General features: G+C 42.7%; 1 protein-coding gene across 1 annotated transcript in view; it reads left to right on the top strand.

Moving 5' to 3' along the window:
• The window catches only part of tncb (tenascin Cb), a gene marked incomplete at both ends in the record, with an annotated part of 40,785 nt that overhangs the window by 12,451 nt on the left and 8,803 nt on the right, over positions 1 to 19,531 (top strand). Inside the window, 7 exons of the mRNA XM_079161806.1 lie at positions 1,655 to 1,924; positions 2,149 to 2,334; positions 4,566 to 4,655; positions 7,019 to 7,282; positions 11,631 to 11,906; positions 17,304 to 17,432; positions 19,090 to 19,233. Coding sequence (XP_079017932.1) covers positions 1,655 to 1,924; positions 2,149 to 2,334; positions 4,566 to 4,655; positions 7,019 to 7,282; positions 11,631 to 11,906; positions 17,304 to 17,432; positions 19,090 to 19,233 — 1,359 coding nt within the window. The remainder of the gene's footprint in view (positions 1 to 1,654; positions 1,925 to 2,148; positions 2,335 to 4,565; positions 4,656 to 7,018; positions 7,283 to 11,630; positions 11,907 to 17,303; positions 17,433 to 19,089; positions 19,234 to 19,531) is intronic.

Below are 19,531 nucleotides of genomic sequence, written 5' to 3'. Positions count from 1 at the left end.
ACGTCTTGTCTTCTTGACTTCAAATGCAAAAACGTACATAACTTTTACGTAATAAAATACTTTTTACTACCTTAAAGATGCAGCTTGGATCAAAATGCATCTTAAATCAAGAGGAAAATGGTCTGGTAATGAACTAAGCTATGAAGAATAACAGAAAAAAGACAATCTTCAGTCTTCACTGTAGTTAGACCAAATCACCCGCATTGCCAAGGTTCTCCTAGTTATATTCATCCAGGCACAATTATAACCCAGTGGAAATGAAGAACAATGATATATGTTACTTATGACATTGATTTATTTTGCTGCCAGTTAGGAACAAACAACCTTGGTATGCATTTTGAAGACATACTATCTGAGACTGAACACAAGGAAAGAATTCAGGGATTCTGCTAATTGTGGGTAACTTATAGCTTTGTTGTGCACCTATATACTGTTATTGGGTTGGCTTTACATGGTGCAACTTCTCTTTATTTCTCCTATTCCACCACTCAGGCAAAAAAAAACGTTTTTCTTGCACTGGTCAATTTTTAGATTTGGGATTATTTTGCTTCAATATCATGTTTTCTTTTAGACTAGTAGAAAGACATCATCCTATATAAACATGTAGGTGTTTATCTTACTACTTGAGTTCGTAGATATCTCAGAAATTCACCACAGGTTAGCATGTTTCATGGTGCTGGTCGCCTAATAGTAATTCTTTTTTTTTACCCAATTTTTACCCTATTCGTCATCAAAATGTATGTAGTTCTACGATATATATCTTTAAAAGTAGTTTTTTCTCAGACTCTGTGCCAGAAATCCTCACTTTTTACAGATTTTTACAGAGGGGTTTGCTCATATATCATTCATAACATGATATATAGAACATTGTATTCCTAAAAACATTGAATAAAAAGTTCTTTTATGGCTGTTGAAAGTATTTTCAGATTTATGGCATGATAGATATCTAAAACCCCCTGTGTAAAAACCTTTGACTCTAATATGTCAACAAAATTAAAAAATAATTTTGAACCTGGCTTTATCCAATGTTCACATGTATAATTAATAATAAGATAATGCCTAATTTGCATATGGAAACATAACTTTTCAGAAAACGTTTAATACAAAAAAAACCATTTGTGTTAAATCAAATAATCAACAGGGGAAGTTTCATGGGGATTTCTAAGTATTTTTTTTTTACCTCATTCACCTGCATGTGTCTCCCCTTTAATGTTTATTTCTTTTTAACATCTAAGAAAATGTAACATTACAATAAAGTTCAAGATATAAGATAAAACAGACAAAAAAGCGGACTAATCTTGTATGTTAAACTTAAACAAAAGCGTCACGCTGACAGGGCACATGACTCTGACATATTAGGCATGACTGGAATTAAACCTCTTGCACCTTCCTACAGTTAGGGTCCCAGTTTTTCTAGTCTGTCTTAAAACAGCTGCCTATGTCAACACAGAAACAGGTTTTTCTTTTAGTCTTTGGACATTAAAATATTTCTAATGTAAGCGATAGGAGACGAAATCCACACTCCTCTTTTCGCAAAAATGTCCATCAAGTTTCAATTTCAACAATCGTTCAACAAACACCTGATCATATATGTATCCAAGCAGAAGGACATTGGAATTAACAGCCATCACTGTGTTACACCTTACCTCTCCAGTGATCGATGCCCCCAGCCAGGTGGACGTACGCGATGTGACGGACACCATGGCACTGGTGACCTGGTCCCAGCCCGTGGCTGAGGTGGACGGGGTCAGTGTCTCCTACGGGCCCAGCTCCAACCCCACTGATCGCACCGTGGTGGAGCTCTCCTCCACCGACACCCAGTACCACCTGGGAGGCCTCACCCCCGACACCCAGTATGAGGTGTCCCTGTCGGCTCGGAGGGGAGAGCGGACCAGCATTCCTGTCTACGAGTCTTTCCTCACAGGTGAGACTGAAATGACGATTTGATGTGTTAACAGGCCAAAAAATGTATCTACCCGAACCTGTTACATCACAACTGTCTACATGAACCAGGCACAGCTATTAATTGTTTATCATCATTTTAATGAGCTGTGTTTCAGGTGATTGGGAGGGCCACACACACATAAAGTGTGTGTGGTCCAGCCCCCCATTGTCAGTCTCAAGGTTTGGTCCGTGTCTGTGTTGTAGACCTGGACGCCCCCAGAGACCTGCAGACAGTGGAGCTGACGGACGAGAGTATCACTCTCGAGTGGAAGAACAGCCAAGCGCCGGTGGAAAACTATCGCATCAAGTATGGACCTCTGTCTGGAGGTGAGCACGGAGAGCTGCTCTTCCCCCCAGGACCCAAGGACACCACCCAGGCCAAGATCACCGGTACTGGATCCCAGAGCCACACACACACACACACACACACACACACACACACACACACACACACACACACACACCACACACACACACACACACACACACAAACAACCATTCGGGTTAATATTACTACTTTTAAGTTACAGACACACACCTGTTTTATGCAATACTTTACAAGTGTAACCTTTGTCCACTTTCCAGTTTTCCCAAGTCTTGTCAGTTATCATGGATATACATTATATGTCATGGCATTATATTGCTATATCCAGATGCACTCAGAGTCTGCTTAATTTGGCACACTACAGGGTGGCTGTGGCTGCGAAGTCGTCCATTAATCACAGAATAATCTTCAATGTGGGCCCCTAATCAAATGATCTAGTGTGCAAGTGCATTTAGAGCGTCTCCAACTCCACGTTTGCTACTTAAACAGCCTATAATCTGAGCGCAAGGGGCAAAGGGGTTTTATTTAGTCTCTTGATCAATCATAGGTGCGTTTTTCAGAGAGTCAGAGAGTCATTTCCTATTCCATTTAAAAGCCAGGTGGGCACGCCCTCTGCAATCTGCTGTCCCCTAAACCTCTGTCCCATCAACGACTCCATTTAAATGCATGTGAGCAAATGCACTGATAACCTATTTAACTGAGAAGGAACCTTTAGACCAGTTTGAGTGCAAGAACATTTGCTACTTATACATCATGGGCACTGAACATGAAAATAACAACTGCGTCTGCCTGAAAGTAGCAATGACAGTTGCGCTGTTGTGCGCTGTTGTACGCTGTTGTGCGCTGTTGTGCGCTGTTGTGCGCTGTTGTGCGCTGTTGTGCGCTGTTGTACGCTGTTGTGCGCTGCTCTGCTCCGCTTTGCGCCAGGTGTAAGATAGAGCCCTACGTGTCATTGGGCAAAACATTGAACCGAAAGTGGCTCCTGATGTGCAGGCCAGCAACTCGGGGGTTGAACCATTAATCAGAAAAACTTGTGGGTTGCCAGGATATCAGCAACACTGATATCTATGATGTAGACTAAAGAATTGAATCTCTATTCAGAAGACATTTGTGATTATCTCAACACATTTCATTATTAGACCAGTGCCTGTGTTCAGACATGATTGGTACTGGTATGTTTCAAGGTTGAAGGGATTTTGCAGTAATGTAGAGTTTGATACATTTTTTGTCTGTTATCCCATTACCACTTTGTATCCAAATGGCACAGCTGAAAAGCGTCTGTGGGAGAAAAAAAAGATACAGTGTTAAGATTGTATTCTGCTAATTGTTTCGGCCAAGTGTTTGTGGTGCTCCCCGTTAAATGGTCAGTGTTATATTCAGCCTGCTCATTTCCAGAATGGGCTGCCTTTGTTTGCCCGTCTACAAAAGGCTCACTTTATTAGAAAACCACCCAGGGGGGGTCTGGCATTCAAACTTTAAATGGAATAACACTGCTGATTGTTTCCCTGTGAGATCCACGCTCAAACTTTTTCATCTATCTGCACCACCGACATTATAAAGCCATGCTTTGAGGCGGATGTGTGTTTTTTTTCTTCCCCCCGTTTGTTTCTACGCTGTGTGCTGCGGCATGGCAGGATTAGACGCCATGAGAAACAAAACAAAACCAAAAAAGCTTCAAAAAACGGGCTAATAGTGTCTTTGTCTGGCCCAATTCTTTGTCCTTGGGAGGCCCGTCCCGTGGAAATAAAAGCACTGTGTCCATTCAGCCGACGTCCCACTCGGTTCCACACACACACACACACGCATCAGCACTTCTTTCACACAGTTATTATCTGTAATTGCCTTCACGCTCGTGATTTTATTGATAATGAGTTTCCCGGGCATTAGGTGTAATTTCATGCTGCAAGACTGTGCGTGCGATGACCTCTGTGGGAGTTAATAAAGGAATTAGAGGTGATCAAGCCGAGAGAGGGCTTAATTGTGGAGACCAAAGGGCCTCCGGAGCCCGCTGTATCATAGCAAGTACTGTTTCTGCTCCGCCACAAGGGCCCTATAGATCCATCAATGCAAATACAATGCTGATGTTCCGCAGCGAGCGCAGGCTTACCGTGAAATGCAATTAGTCTGCAATCCATTGTGCAGCCAAGCAACATGAGAGTGTTTTTTTGTTTTTGTTTGCCGTAGGCACTGGAGCCATTAGCCAAAATAACTGCCCACTTGACCGCAGAGTCTCCCCGTCGTTCGTTTGGTGAAAACTCTGTGGATTTGAACATGACGTTGCTTTTTATTTCTGTAGGCCTGAGACCTGGCACAGAGTACGGGATGGGTGTGACCGCGGTGACGGACGAGCGGGAGAGTTTGCCGACGACCACCAATGCAGTGACTGGTGAGATATAATCACGTTCTATATGTGCCTTTTACTTCAGCCACACAGACCCGGGATTCACACTACTGTCGCCCCAGGTGAATTTGCGTCTAATGGCGTCTTTCTATTGACTGCAGTCGAGCTGCTTCGCGTTACGCCTGAAAACGCAGTCGCAGTAACGCATCAAACAACGAAAACATCAAAAACAAAAAACAAACAAATACTGTGTCATTCTGAATATTTTTCAAATAAGCCCACCATGCAAATATAAATAACCCATTCATGAAAAGATGGTTGCCCCGAGTCTTCTATTCTTTGAACAAATCTGCCTCCCAAATCTGACTTTACTAGTCTGGATTATATCTGATCTCTGAGTCTGCTGTCTGATGCTGCGTTCACACCAAACGCGATGAACGTGGCGCGAATCGCGTTAATCGCGTCATTCGCGCCGCCGGTCTCGCCGGGGACTATTTGTCTTCATTCGCGTGAATCGCGCCGGAGAGGGGGCGTGGCTTATTGCCCTGAAAGCCGTTCAACTTTCCGCCATCAACCGTGAAAAAAATAACCTCTATTTCTGCTCAGTACGTGTTGTGGAAGTCCCAGATATCACGGGGAACTAAACGCCGTCATGTCTGGTTCATAACATAGTCCGGAGGAGCTCCGTGGATTTCATCGAGCTCACTGTGTCTAGCAAGCCACACGTCGGCTGTTTACTACAGCTGTATGAACACAAAATAAATTGATTTGGCTGTGATTTAACGGCAATAAACCGACAAAAAGGGACTCCGAAATAACTACGTAATGATGCCGATTTGTACTTGTTTTCTCAATGGAGCTCGGATCGATCGGTGCTAGGCTATGCTAACATTGTAGCAGCTCCATCAACACTCAACATAACGTCATCTAGACGTAAATATGGCAGCGTCTTTTCATTGTTTGCACCATATGGTTTACACACACACATGTCTACACATAGTTTGGTCCGGTCTCTACTGATATGAGGTATCGTAGAGCTCTGGGTCAACACAGACGGCTACAGTATTTGTTTGTCCAGTCAGTGATGACAGGAGAAACATCTCAACGCTGATAGGCTATCGCGCCACAGCGTCACGCGATTTTTTCGCAGAAGTTCAGCGCGTTTGGTGTGAACGCACCTTGAGAAGACACTGCAGGTGGATAGGCCATCAAACATTTGATTATTATATATATAATATTTTTGTAGAATATTTTTTGGGGGAAAGTTTATGTATGTAAATGATGAATTTACTTATTATTTGTGCTAATTTGTATACATTTCTAGAACAGAAATCTGAACATTGGATAAAGCCAGGTAAAAAAATGCTGTGTATTAGAGTCAAAGTTTTTCAATGAAAGGATTTTTTATCTATTTTTATGTCACTCCATAAATCAGAAAATACTGTCACAGCCATAAAAAAAGAAATACATTTTTTACATGTTTTTAGTAATACAATCTTGTATAAATCAGGCTATAAATGGAATGTAAAGAAACCCCTCTGTAAAAACCTTCAGAATATAAAGAGGAATGAAACTGCAAAGAGCTGCTGAAGTGGAGATTTCTGGATCAGAGTCTGAGAAAAAACTCATTAAGAGAAAAACGGCCTGAAAGAGATGTATGTATGCAATATACATTTTGAAGATACTACAGGTGAATAAGGTGAAACAATTTACATTAATTAACAGATATGATGAAACTTTTCTAGTTGATTACTTATATGAAGACAATACTTTTTGTTAATTACAAGTTTTCTGAAACATTATGGTTAAATATGCAAATGAGGCATTATTTAATGGTAACTTTTGGTGAATTTAGGTGAACTCTACAGACACAAATAGACAAATTAGTAAATAAACACATAGATGTATATTTCGGATGTTTTACTTTCCACTAGTCTGAAAGAAAAAATGATATGAAAACAAAGTAGCCTAAAAATATCAAAATTGACCAGAGCATAGAATTGTGTTTTTTTCTTGTACTCATCTCATATAGAAATAATCTAATTTCCTCTTTGTTTCAGTGCTGCTGGTGAGTCTCCAAATTCTGCAGTTGATTTCATAATTTCAACCACATTTCTACCAAGAAGGATTTTTTGGTGTGTCATAATGTTATAAAGTTATAAATTCATTTGGTTTAAAACATGGACATAAAACAAGCTACTGTGGCAGAGGAGACACAACCGTTTCCCAAGATAGATATTGGTTGAATTAATATTGTGTTAATGTATTGATTGACACTTAAGAGTAGCAAAAGAGAAATTCAAATAAAATATCTCAGATAAAGGCTTCAAGTTTGGACAAGTTTTAAGATTTGTAGCATCAAATCTTAAAACTCCAATCACAACCTCTCCTCTACTTTACTTAATTAGCCCTGGACGCTCCCAAGGACCTGACCGTTGCAGAGGTGACGGAGACCACCATGATGCTGGAGTGGAAACGCCCCGTGGCCAAACTGGACTCCTTCAGACTAGTTTATGTGTCTGCCGACGGCCACAGGGTTGAGGACGTGGTCCCAGGTAGCTCTGAGTCCCACATCCTGAGGGGCCTTACACCCGGCATGCTGTACACCATCAGCATCATCGCCGAAAGGGGCCGCAGGACCAGCGCACCCACCACCATCTCAGCACCCACAGGTCAGCATCCTCAAAAGAAAAATGTCCCTGACTGAGCACTGCGTAAGCAGTAGTGTGTCTGAAAGAGTTTTTGGCACAAATGTCTGGAGTTTTATCGTTAGCATTTATTCCAACATGAAAACACTGACATTTAAGATACTTACCTCAGTAATATAGCCAGATAAGAATTCTGGCTTTGGCTATTTTGTGCGCAATCTCAACAAATTCCTAGTTTTAAATTAAAATACAAAAAACCTATTTTCTCACTTACTTTACGCGGTAGTTTTGGCTTTCCAGAACCAGTTTTTATATGACAATTAAAAGTGTTATTGGAGTTACCTCTCTGTACCCTTTTGTCTTGGTCAAGGATCTTCCAGATCTCACTCACACAAGTAAAAAAATCTCAAAATCTGGGCAGATAAAATCTAAATCAGATCTGCATGGCTAAACACCAGAAGAAAGTCAGCTTTTTTTATTATTTGGGTAAACTGAGTGCCAAAAACAATGCAGAGAGGTGGTGAAGTTTTGCCTTTAATATTAGACTGAAATATTTGGTATCTGTAAAATACGTCTGAGACAGAGGCTCCTCTGAATGTAGCCCACTGGCTCCATGAGGCTTCTAGCTGGTGGCGCAGGGTTAGAGAATAAACACAGGTTCATTTTTTTTGTCCTTCAGTACTGCAGCCAAACCGAAGCAATGAATTGAACTCATTGTTAGCTTCCTAATGTAAGTCACTCTGTCTCCCCCCCCCCCCCCCGCCAAGGCTCATTTATAGCATGTGGGATTATTTTTCTTTCTTCCCCTGTTTTTTAAACCAAAACAAGAGGAGACAAACGAGGTGATTGTGGCATATTTCTCATTCCGCGGTCGGGCTGCCTCCAAGCCAAACATTTCACAAGTAAATCTTCCAGTTGTGCAACGAGTGCCCATTAAATTGCATAGCTACGTACAAAAATCGATACAGCATGAGGGAAAAGTTGGTGAGCTTCAGAATAACTGCCTTTTGTTGCATTTGTTTTTTGGATCGCATGCTGCCAAGACTAGCGGAATACAGACGGTGTGTGTGTGTGTGTGGGGAGGGGGGAGTGCGCAGATGCACGTGTCCACTCTTTGTGTCCACTTGTCTGTGTGCTCATGTGTGGCACATATGATTGAGAGACTGAGTGGCTAAAAAGACTGAGATAGAGTGAAACTGTGTGTGTGTGTGTGTGTGTGTGTGTGTGTGTGTGTGTGTATGGCGGAGGGGGGGGTTGTATGGACATGTGTGCAGCCAGCACAATGTTCATTCATGTGATAATTGTTGGCGTGAGCCCCGCTCCCCTCTGGTTTTGTGCTATTTGACCACGATGAACCGTGAGTCTGTCAGATAAAAGGCCACATGCTGGGACTCCTGTTAAAACATTGTCTCTGAAATCAGCAGCTCTCTAATCCGCAGCCCGGACCGATCCGCAGCCTTTATCGTCTCCAGACACATAACGCAAACACGGATGACACTCGTTTTACAGGAGGGATTGAAGGGGGGGGTGGTGGTGGAGCAGCATGTGGTTCTACATGTGTCTGACAATCACAGGATTGGTCATGAGTGTTGTTCTTTTTTCCGGTGTTTCGGAAGAGCTTTCCGGAATCAATACCAAGCTGAAATGTGCTTCTGAAAATTGAGATATCGAATGAAAGACACAGAGACAAACTCATGTGATTCAAACACTGAAAGCTGGAGACAAAAACCAGGATTATCATTATTTACGTTAATCAGTTGACTGGAAGAGTTCTCCTCTGGGAACAATGACAGCAGACATGTGGAAACGATTTATAGTCCCAACAGTCAGTGCCTATCTTTGTAGAAATTAAGAAATTCAACAACATGTTTGCCTGCTGTTGGTCATTACACTGAAAAAACAACAACAGAGGAGTCTTAAACTGGTATCAGCTGTGCACTGAGTCTTATCAGTGGCGGGCCGTGCATTTTATACCTGGGCCTTCTGTGCTGTCCTAATACAGTTGAATTACCTCCTTATGACACATCAATCCAGCAAACCTGCAGCGGATCCACGCATTCCACCACACAAGAGCACGAGCCATTCAAATATTATTCATAAAAACGACACGATAGACAAATGTAGTAACAGTAGTAACGTTACTATGTAAAAAAAAGAGTTTAATCCCAGTACATCGTTTCAGTTCCAGTAAGAAGTCCTTCTCGATTCATGGACGCCAGTGATGACAGTCGAGCCTCCCCAGTTGTATTTCGTCGGTCTGCTGCAGCCGTCCGGCGCAGGCCGCACGCTGGGCCGCGGTTGTGGAGCTGTTTCCCTGCGAACGTGTTCATTGAGTTTTAGACCCACTCAAGTCTCTCCAAAAGCTTTCAAATGCTATGGTGTCCTCAGGTTAGCGTAGCATAGCTCCAAACACCAAGAGCTCAGTTCAAATGGAACACATTAAAATGTGCAACACGCTGTCAGCAAGAAATACCGTTCATACAAATCCTTTTCCTGGCTGAGTCAGGGCTGCCAGCTGTAGCGTTGACTGACCATTTCTTATGATGTGCAGCTTTTCCTGAAATGTCCTTCTTGAGAAAGGCGTTGTCAGGAACTCCACTACTAAATCTGTTTCTCCTCCTCCTTCAGCCACTGAGTGTTAAAAAAACAAAGCTAGGCAAAAAAATGTATAAACTACACCAAGCAAAACCCTAAAAATGTTATAATTTCTTTCATGTCTTACAATTTTAACTCTTACTCCTCCAACTAAGCTCTGCTGGCAAGTTAAGTTTCAGTTCACAATAGTCACGTGCTCGCCCACTGACCAATCACAGCACACGCTGCACCTTACTGCAGTGCTGCACCTGAAAACTGAACTGCACGTTAATGCTGACGTAGTTGTAGGCCAGCTAGCAGGCTCTGGCACGTCAAAGAATACGCCCAACATGTCAAACTAAAGATCTGATTGATTGAAGACTGACAATCAACAATATCACGAATGTGTCCCCATTCACTTAAACTGCACATGGAGGCACTGGTGAGTCTGCAGGCTCATAATACATGTAGTGTATTCATGAAAAAAATTTAAATTATAAAATAGCTATAACTTTGTGATTCTGTTTAGGCCAGCAGAGAAGGCTTTGAAGGACCTGACGGCCCACCACTGCTATAATGTAGTTGTTTTTAGGTGCTTGTTAATATAGAAGACACATTTTATATCATTACAACGTTTTCCCATATTGTCATTCATTATCTGTTTACATCAGCCTCCACTTATGGGTGTTCTCAGGAGGAGTTGCTGCCATTGACAAAAACACAACAAAGTATTTGTGAAATTTTAAGAGTGCTAAGTAGGGGGACCGAAAGTGAAGTGCTGCTGTACTAAGTATCGTTCACTGCAACTTTGTTTCAACTTCAGGAGAACGGTGACTCAAATCCTCCCCACACTACACGGCCAGAAACTCATCAGACACATCACACAGCAAATGCATTTTCCATGTCCATATGAGCTCTCACAAGCGATGATCAGCTGATTCCAGCAAAGCCCTCCACCCCCAATCCCACTCCCATTGTCTACCACCCCATTTGCGCTCCACTCTGCCGCACAGTGAAAAGAGGATAATGGGAGCCTTAATGTTTACCTGCAACATCTATCTCCATCTCTTTCTAATCTACTCCCTGAATGCTCTCACACTCAATGGACTCCAAATACAGGCTGCTGTGCGTGGCTCTGTATGGCCTTCCCGTGGGTTTTGAAGTGGACAGTGTACTCCTGCCATACCGGTCAGGCTACGCTGAACCTTCAAATGTTAATGGCTCATTCACAGACATTAATGCGCACAAGCTGCATCAGCATGTCTGTCTGCTGCTTTCTATCTTTTAAGTCTTCCCACTTATATGGTAATATAGAGGAGACGGCTATAGGCGGTCATTGATAATGAGGCATTTTGTGGTGGAAATAAGGGACTAAATAAGGGACTATTTCCACCTCAGACAAAGTGAAGACCTATTCTCTTTGTTTCTCTTGACAGCAAAATGAATTGATTGAAATACAATGAGAGATCATAATTTTTTTGCAGCTGCAAGGAGGACTCATCGAATGTTGAGCAGAAGCTCAGTCTTGTTTGTTTTATACCTTTCACAATGGTCATTGTTGTCAACAAGAAAGATTCAAATGGAACCCAATTTGTGTGCTTGTCTGTGGTAAGGTTAGACCGATATATGGAGCCAATTCTGGAACAATTCTAAAATCAGCTGTCTACTCCTTGTTAGCCGAGTTTCAGTCCAAAAGATTCCAGGATTGGCTATGAAAGACCTGTATCGCTCTAACCTTTTGTCTTCATTCTATGTGTCTGTCCTGTAACTCCGTGTTGATGTGTTTGTCATCACCCAGAGGAGGAGAAGCCTGTGGTGACCAACGTCACCGTCAGCGACGTATCGTGGGACAGCTTCCTCCTGTCCTGGTCCGCTGAGGACGGGGTGTTCGAGGCCTTTCTGATCGAGGTTACCGATGCAGAGACGGGCGCCGAGTGGCAAAACCACACGGTGCCCGCCAATGCTCGCAGCCTCGCCATCTCTGGCCTGTCCTCCACCACCTGGTACAGGGCCAATCTGTACAGGGTGTACAAGGGGGCACTCTTAGACCCTGTCTTTGCAGACACCATCACAGGTATCGACACTGTCAACGCCGGGGCCTCTCTCTTTCCTTTGCTTCCTTCTTCTTCTGCTGCACACAGTGGACACGCGTGGACATTCTGAGTAACAGTTACTTGCAGTTGTCAAATGGTGACGATTCAGCCCTGGGTGTGTTACATTGGCTCTGAAAGGCTTTCTTGTTTGTTTGTACGATCAGACTTTTCCCAGGTCTTTCAAAAAATGGCCTTCTTAAAAAAGTCAAATCGGCCACTTTCATTGGCTTCAAAAGAAGTTGAACTGTTTTCAAGATCTTAATTTGACAAATCTTTGTGACTGATCACGTGATGCTGTAGGGATGGAGGGTTGTTTTGTCCGTCCCCATGGGCAATTCAGCTCCTGTCTTCTGAGCACGAATGTTTACCTTTAGTGTTGGAGGTACATTTCAAAAGGTATGCGAAGACAATCTACCAGCCACTGAGCTGGAAGTTATTCTTCACAGCGTAAACAAAATATCCTATCCATTCAACAGTGCTCAATCTAAATTCCCAAACAACACCCCCTCATCAGCCATCCATCATGCACGTATCCCTGCCTTTGATGCAATGATTGTGAAATGGGCTAACACTCTTAACACCCCACAGCAACAACACAAAACCCATTCAATCCGTATTAGTCCAGCCGCAGATACGCGTTTGATCCAACTTTGAGCTGTCAGTCTGCCTGTTGGTACGAGTCCAGCCTGGAACGGCACCTGGTCTGTTGTGTGAACAGGCAGAAACACATAAAAAAGGTCAGTGTGCTGTTTAACTGGGGCACAACAGGTGCGCTGGTTCCCCCACCCACTACACCAAACACAGTCATTACCCGGGATTACCGTGCTGAGAATTACGGTGTGTGCCTAATAAGTGGGTCATTAACAGCGAAACCGAAATCTGCTAATGGTGCCTTTCAAAGGCACCTTCACAAATAAATCATAACAAAATACCTTCTGAGGATTAACACCCTCATCATCACCCTATAAAACTATTTAGACTAGACTACAATGTCAAAAATAACTGTTTTATAACCATGGTTGACATTTGTTTTTCTTCAGAATCTATTCCGACATTATCATTCAGCATTTCACTGATGAGGATCAGTCAGCTGGAAGAAAGATGGGAGGACTGACAGGACAAAAAAAAAACCCTGAGGCGCTTTTGTCACTTTGTGTGAGGCCTCTCTTCTGTATGCATCCCCAGTTCCCCCAAGCCTGGACCGCTCTTCATTCTCATGCTGCCACTGCCCCTGGTGCTCAGGGTGCCAGGGGCTTCTGGGGCCACGCAGAATATGGCATGCGCTCAACACGGCCAATTGTCTGCATGCTAATAGCTGGGGAAACCATCTTAAAAATGTTTCATTAGCATCACTTAATCCATAAAACATTCCAACTTGTGAACACAAGCGCCAACTAATTTGATTATGCTATGCACGGTGGTCATCATCGTTCCATTGGAGGAAGACGTTGAGGGGGAAGTAAAGTCCTTCACTGAAAAGGGAGCGAGGAAACATTTGAGTTTTTTACTGCAACAAATGATTGATGGGACCACAAAGAGATGTGGACAGCACCCAGAAACAAGCTCGACTCAGTTGTGATTCTATCACCACAAGCTGCTCTTGTAAAGTTAGCAGGCGAGACTGGAACTCTGGGCTTCTGCTCAGAGTTGTTCTTCTTTTCAGCATGTTGGCTGGCACAGGCACGCACCTCCTCCAATAACAGGCTAACTTTTGTGAGCGGGGATTGTGTTCCCTCAGGTCTTGGGGGGGGGGGGGGGTAGGTAGGAGCGGTGGTGGTGGTGGGAGGGTGAAATCAGTAGCAAGCTAGCACATGTTAGCTGATAGCCCTCCCTCTCTTCCACTGACCAGCTAAAGCTGCCCGGCGGCTAATGAAGAGTGACAGCTCCCTGGGATTTGTCTGCTCTGCTTCTCATTTCCACCGCTTCTTCTCACAACAAATGCCTCATGCATTTTCCCTCACAATGAAAAAAAAGAGGATTCAGGCTAGTTCAAGGACCCCTGAGACCCTCACATTTGGTGCAGTGTTTTAATGAGCAGTGGCTCTGGGCTTTATTGAGGCTTTCCTGAGCCCACTTATATCTGCTTCTATCCCGGCTGCTTTAAAAGCTCTGTCTAGTCCATGTATCCATCTATGCTGCTACCGGAAGTTTCTCCAGCTAATTAGCTTCAATGGACTCGTTCTCTGGAGAAAGTGAGCTTTTTCTCCAGCAGCTGTAGACTCCTGCTGTCTCTCAGCCTCTCTTCCTATCACTTCCATTATTAGCTGCTGCTAATGACTGCCTAACTACCAGCTTTTACTGCACCACATGCACACACTCCCATCTGCAGAGATGTCTGCACTGCACTGTATTTGAGTATTGTTCTAAGAGAAGCAGCTGTAGTTTGACAAAGTCTCTTTTACTTTGTAATCCCTATAGGAATTGCACAACAATGAGATGGGTCAGACCACGGATGTTACTTTTTCAAAGTTTTAATTAATTTTGAAGAATCATGTAATTTGTTTAATTTGAATTACGTTGCCTAACTTACAATCTTTAGCAGAAATAAGGACATCAGAATCAATTAACTCCAAGGGAATCGTTGCGATTAATGCATTCGCTTGTAGGTGCTCAGTAAATCTACTGTCACGGTATAAACTGCTCCACTAAAGAGAAATGGTTCTTTTGAATAAACCTAGTGAATGCACTGCCCTGTTAGCCACAAAACATACTTGCCAACTGTCAGTTGAAAAAAAAAAGTAAAAGAGTTAGATAGCAAGCTTGTATATCCAATCGTGAATAACCAAACCTAAATGCTATATACAAAAAGCCCGGAGGAGTAAACCGCCCATTATAGAGGAAAACAAGAGAAGCCCAGAGCTTGCTCAAGCTATTGTGACTGAATATCGCTAGCTCAGTGTTTGGCAGTTAGCTCAGCTACAGCAGTACAGCAGCTAGCTCTATGAGTGGAAGTAATAGTACATCTTTTAGAGCAAATTATTTCACAAAGACATGAATATTTATTTGGCCGCTTTCTGGTGTGACCAGGCATTTAAGTTTACCTTTATTCGTGGTGCCTCCACTGCCTCGCAGTGACAAGCTAATGTTAATGTAAGATGCAGACTTACTTTTATTCACATTTCTTCAATCAATGGCATATTGCAACGTGATCTCACAGAAATGACAACAACTTTGTTACTGCTTATTACATGGTGGAGGCACATAGTGTGTTAAAATGATGTTCCGCCACCACGCAAACAATTTAGCTTAACGCAGCAAAACTATCTTAGACAGACATATGAACACAAACGCACATCTTTTATTTCAAAGGCATCATTTTAGATTGTATATTGAATCCCCACCCCCCAAGTTCAAACAGTAGTTTAGTAGCCTAGGTCAGACAAATACTAAAATTTCCTTCACAATCACAATCTTAACTGTATCCGATTTTCATCTTACTAACCACCGTGGCTATGATGAGTCAACTCATTACTTCCTTCTGTGTTTTTCACCAGATATAAGGTGAAACTCTTCTCTTTCTGTTCTTTATTTCTTGACTGATGCTGAGCTTCCATATAACCAATGCTGGCATTTACACAAAGACATGAACACACTCTTTCACTGCCATGTTCCTTCAAATGTCAAAGCACTCTTAAGTTCCACAGAGGAGCAAAACTGACTTTCCCCTGTCACTCAGAGGCCGAACCAGAGGTGAAGGCTCTCCTAGTCTCCGATGTCACCCCTGAGAGCTTTAGGCTGGCCTGGACGGCTGAAGAGGACACCTTCGACACCTTTGTCGTGATGGTCAGCGAGGCCGAAGGCCCGGGCCAGCCGAGCGAGCTGGTGCTGGGTGGCGAGGAGCGCGGCTCGGCCATCACAGATCTCACCGAGGACACTGAGTACAGAGTTGAAATCTTTGGGCTCGTTTTGGGGAGACGCTCCAAGTCTTTAGAGGAGGGGGTGAGAACAGGTACATGGTGAACGGGTGGAAAATGAGAAATCAGGGGAACTTGTCAGCGTGGTCAATGTGCATTCACGTCATCTCTTGTCAGACTCGTCTTTTTGTGGTAACAGCATGAAAACATGGTCATTAATACATGTGTTTGTGTTTTTGTCTTCTAACCTGGTATCAATGCGTCATGGCGCTGTACTCGTCCAAGGCCCTTAAGACTGCAATTTGACGAAATGAAAAAGGTTATAAGAAGAAAATCACTTTTAACGATGACTACCGGCTCTGGTTGCGTTGTGTCAGATGCTTCATGTTCCAGCAGACAGCGGCAAAGGGCCTGTCATCACAATCAACAATGTCCAAGAACACACTCTGGGATCAGAAGGACCAGATTACGGCTTCAGGACCGCTGATCTTAGGGCCGCTGATCTCAGGGCCGCTGATCTCAGGGCCGCTGATCTCAGGGCCGCTGATCTCATGGCCGCTGATCTCAGGGCCCCCGAAATGCTGCCGGATCAGAATTAGACCGAGATATGAATTTACTGATATCAACCTTTTTTTAAAAATGTGTCTTGGCCGGTCTGATATGATGGACATGAAGCAGCTATGTTGATAATGTATTATTATTGTAGTATTTTCCAGGTTCTAGTGGAGAATTTAGGATCCTGTGGTGTTCTCAATACTTTGGATCCTTTAATGATTCTGGTTATTAAAAATGATCCGATTTAAATTTGCCAAATATCTGCAGGTATAAGCAGATCAGCTTCAACCCAGAACTATCAGAAAATGCTTTGACAACTAATAATAAGTCGACCCCCACTCAAGACATTTACTCAGCTCTTTACTCTACTTCTTTCATTGTGTCGTCTCCGTCCGGTCCTCCCGAATCTTGTCTTTGACTGCCTGGCCCCATGTGTTGGAGTCGCTCTTTGTAAAGTGTGTGTGTGTGTATGTGTGAGGGGTAGCAGTTGTCTGTGTCACATAGAATGGGTGTCTATGGCTGTGTCTCCTGTCCTCCCTGGGGGTGAGGCTTTACTCTTGGGTTGCGTGGCGCATGTTTCACTTTTGTGTTGCCATGAAATGGGGTCAAATTAATCTCCTCGGGTCTGTCACGCAAGATACTCTGGCTCGCTGGTTAGCCAGGAAGGGTCTCTCTCCTCCAGCCCGGGCCTCCCCAGGCGCCCCTTTTGTCTGTTCCACCTTGCTCTCTCCTACGCACTCTCTCTTTCACTTTATTCTTTTAAAAAAACTGTATCCGATCTGCCTTGGCTACAATAACATGTAAATAATATGTGTCTTCTGTTGTCTGCTGTTAACTGTGAAGCAGAAAATGTATTTAAATGGCGTACTTCCAGTCCTCACCAGTCTTAGAAGGCAGTGCACATATGAATTAAACCCACATTGTGTCTCTGTTTGCCCCTACCCACTGTGTCTGTCCTGTTTATGCCAGACCTGGGCTCGCCCAAGGGTATCCGCTTCTCCGACGTCACCGACACGTCCGCCACAGTCCACTGGGTGGTTCCAAAGGCTCGGGTGGACAACAACAGGGTGACTTATGTGCCTGCTCATGGAGGTCAGTGTGCTTACATTTGATTCACTACTCATTCACTACTGAAACAGGGAGGAACTGGCCACTTATTGCAGCACTGTCATGAAACTAAACTGTAAAGGAAGGTGGAGGAAGAAAGCATTTACAACATAAAGATTTAACCTGGAGCGCTAACTGTTTGACCGCCAGAACCTTCTTCCTACCAGATAAGCATATTCCAGGTCATGAGTGGCTTTGTAGGCTGTATGGACATTCTCACTGCTGACCTATCAATCAGTTTAATCCTCCATCATCTGCTGGGAGAACTATTTTCTCCAATGATAGACTACTTCTGCCCCCTAGTGACTAGTTAAAGGTACTTCCACTGAAGTAGGGAGGGAGTGGCACCGGAGCAAATTGAAATAATCGTTTTTTTTAAATCAAACATAATCTTCTATTTTTCAGTTCAAAAGGGGAAAAGTAAAGAACCATTACAATATGATTGCTGCATGTAAAGCCCCTTCAGATCCAGCACTCACTGTAATGAAATGAAAATGTTATGTATTTAAGATTTGAATTTGCACCCATAACTAAGCAGATTAGATTAATAAATACACAAATGTCAAGTTCCCTCATAAGTTGCCAGGTAACAGAGATAGAATATCAGATCATATCTATGCCGACCTTACTCTCTGTAGATACTAGTCATCATTAAAAAATGCTCCATAAAAAGGCAGCTGAGTATGTCCTTTCAGTTATTAACACAAGTTTGTTATACAACCAGTAATCGTTAAAGATACTATCAAGTCCATATTTAAGTTCATTTCTTGATATTTCACTTTAAGAGTAGAAAGCTATAAAGCTTAGTTGTTCTTTCCTTGAGTCACTTACAACCATGGGTTCTACATTTGAGATGCCCCCAGATGAAGTCACTTCATTATCTGCTTTGTGGGTTTCAAGAAACTCTGCTTGGAGGATCTCAGATCCCTAATTGGCCTTAAGGCAATACTTCACCCAAAAACAATCACCATTTGCTTATTTTCACTCACTATGTGTTACCTTGAATTCTTGGAAAAAAACTTTCTTGAAGAAGAATCAATAAACAGAAAAAAGGTCTTGATGAATTGAACTCAACAGGCATTAACTAAGGTTTTAGTGGAGAAGCGAGCATATGACGGGACAAATGATTATACTAGATTATATTGGATTATAATACGCAAGATGCGTGAGAGTTTGTCAACTGATGTCTTGACTCAGTTTTAACGTGGCCCCCATTTGCTTTCATCCATCAATCTTTTCACTTTTTTTTTAAATTCTCCGTTTGTTGTGGAACAATGTTAGGAAAACAAAGCTTTCTTCAAGAATTCAAGGTGACACTGGTGGGTAAATTATATACAGATAGTCCTTTTCAAACAACTGTAAAATGATACTATACTATACTAATATAGAGACAAAACTGCTCAAATATCTCAACATTGGAGTAAAAACAACACATTGTAGTGTGTATGGGTAACACAAAAATGCTTAAAACAACCATTAATAATCAAATCCATTATATTGTTTACATTTCATATTGTCTCGGTTGACTATAAAGAACTGTAAATGTGCAAAGATTCTTCTGAGTGGAAAAAAAATCTGGTCATTATTTAAACAACCTTCTAATATATTAGTTATATTGACCCAAATGACTTGTTGTGTCCACTCCCAGGTAATGCTAAGACGCTGACGGTGGACGGCTCTGAGTCTCAGACTGTGCTGCCCAACCTGACCCCCGGGGTCACCTATGAGGTCACTGTCGTCGCTATCAAGGGTCAAAGGGAGAGTGAGCCTGGATCAGACAGCGTCACCACAGGTAAGACTTATACATATAAATGTAGAATTATATTAGCTTAAAAATGATTGTTTCCTTTTGTTGACATATTAGAGTCAAAGGTTTTTACAGAGGGAATTTTTAGATATCTATTTATATCACTCCTTAAAATCTGAAAATACTGTCAACAGCCTTAACATTTCTCCATGTTTTTAATAATAAAATGTTGCATAAATCAGTCTATGAATGATATCTGAACAAAGCCCTCTGTAAAAACCTTCAGAATATAGAGGAGTCTGGTGAATGTAAGAGCTCCTGAAGAAGAGATTTCTGGATCAGA

Source organism: Pholis gunnellus (assembly GCF_910591455.1).
Source record: "Pholis gunnellus genome assembly, chromosome: 6".
NCBI classification, from domain to species: domain Eukaryota; kingdom Metazoa; phylum Chordata; class Actinopteri; order Perciformes; family Pholidae; genus Pholis; species Pholis gunnellus.
This window is presented reverse-complemented; position numbering and strand designations above follow the sequence as displayed.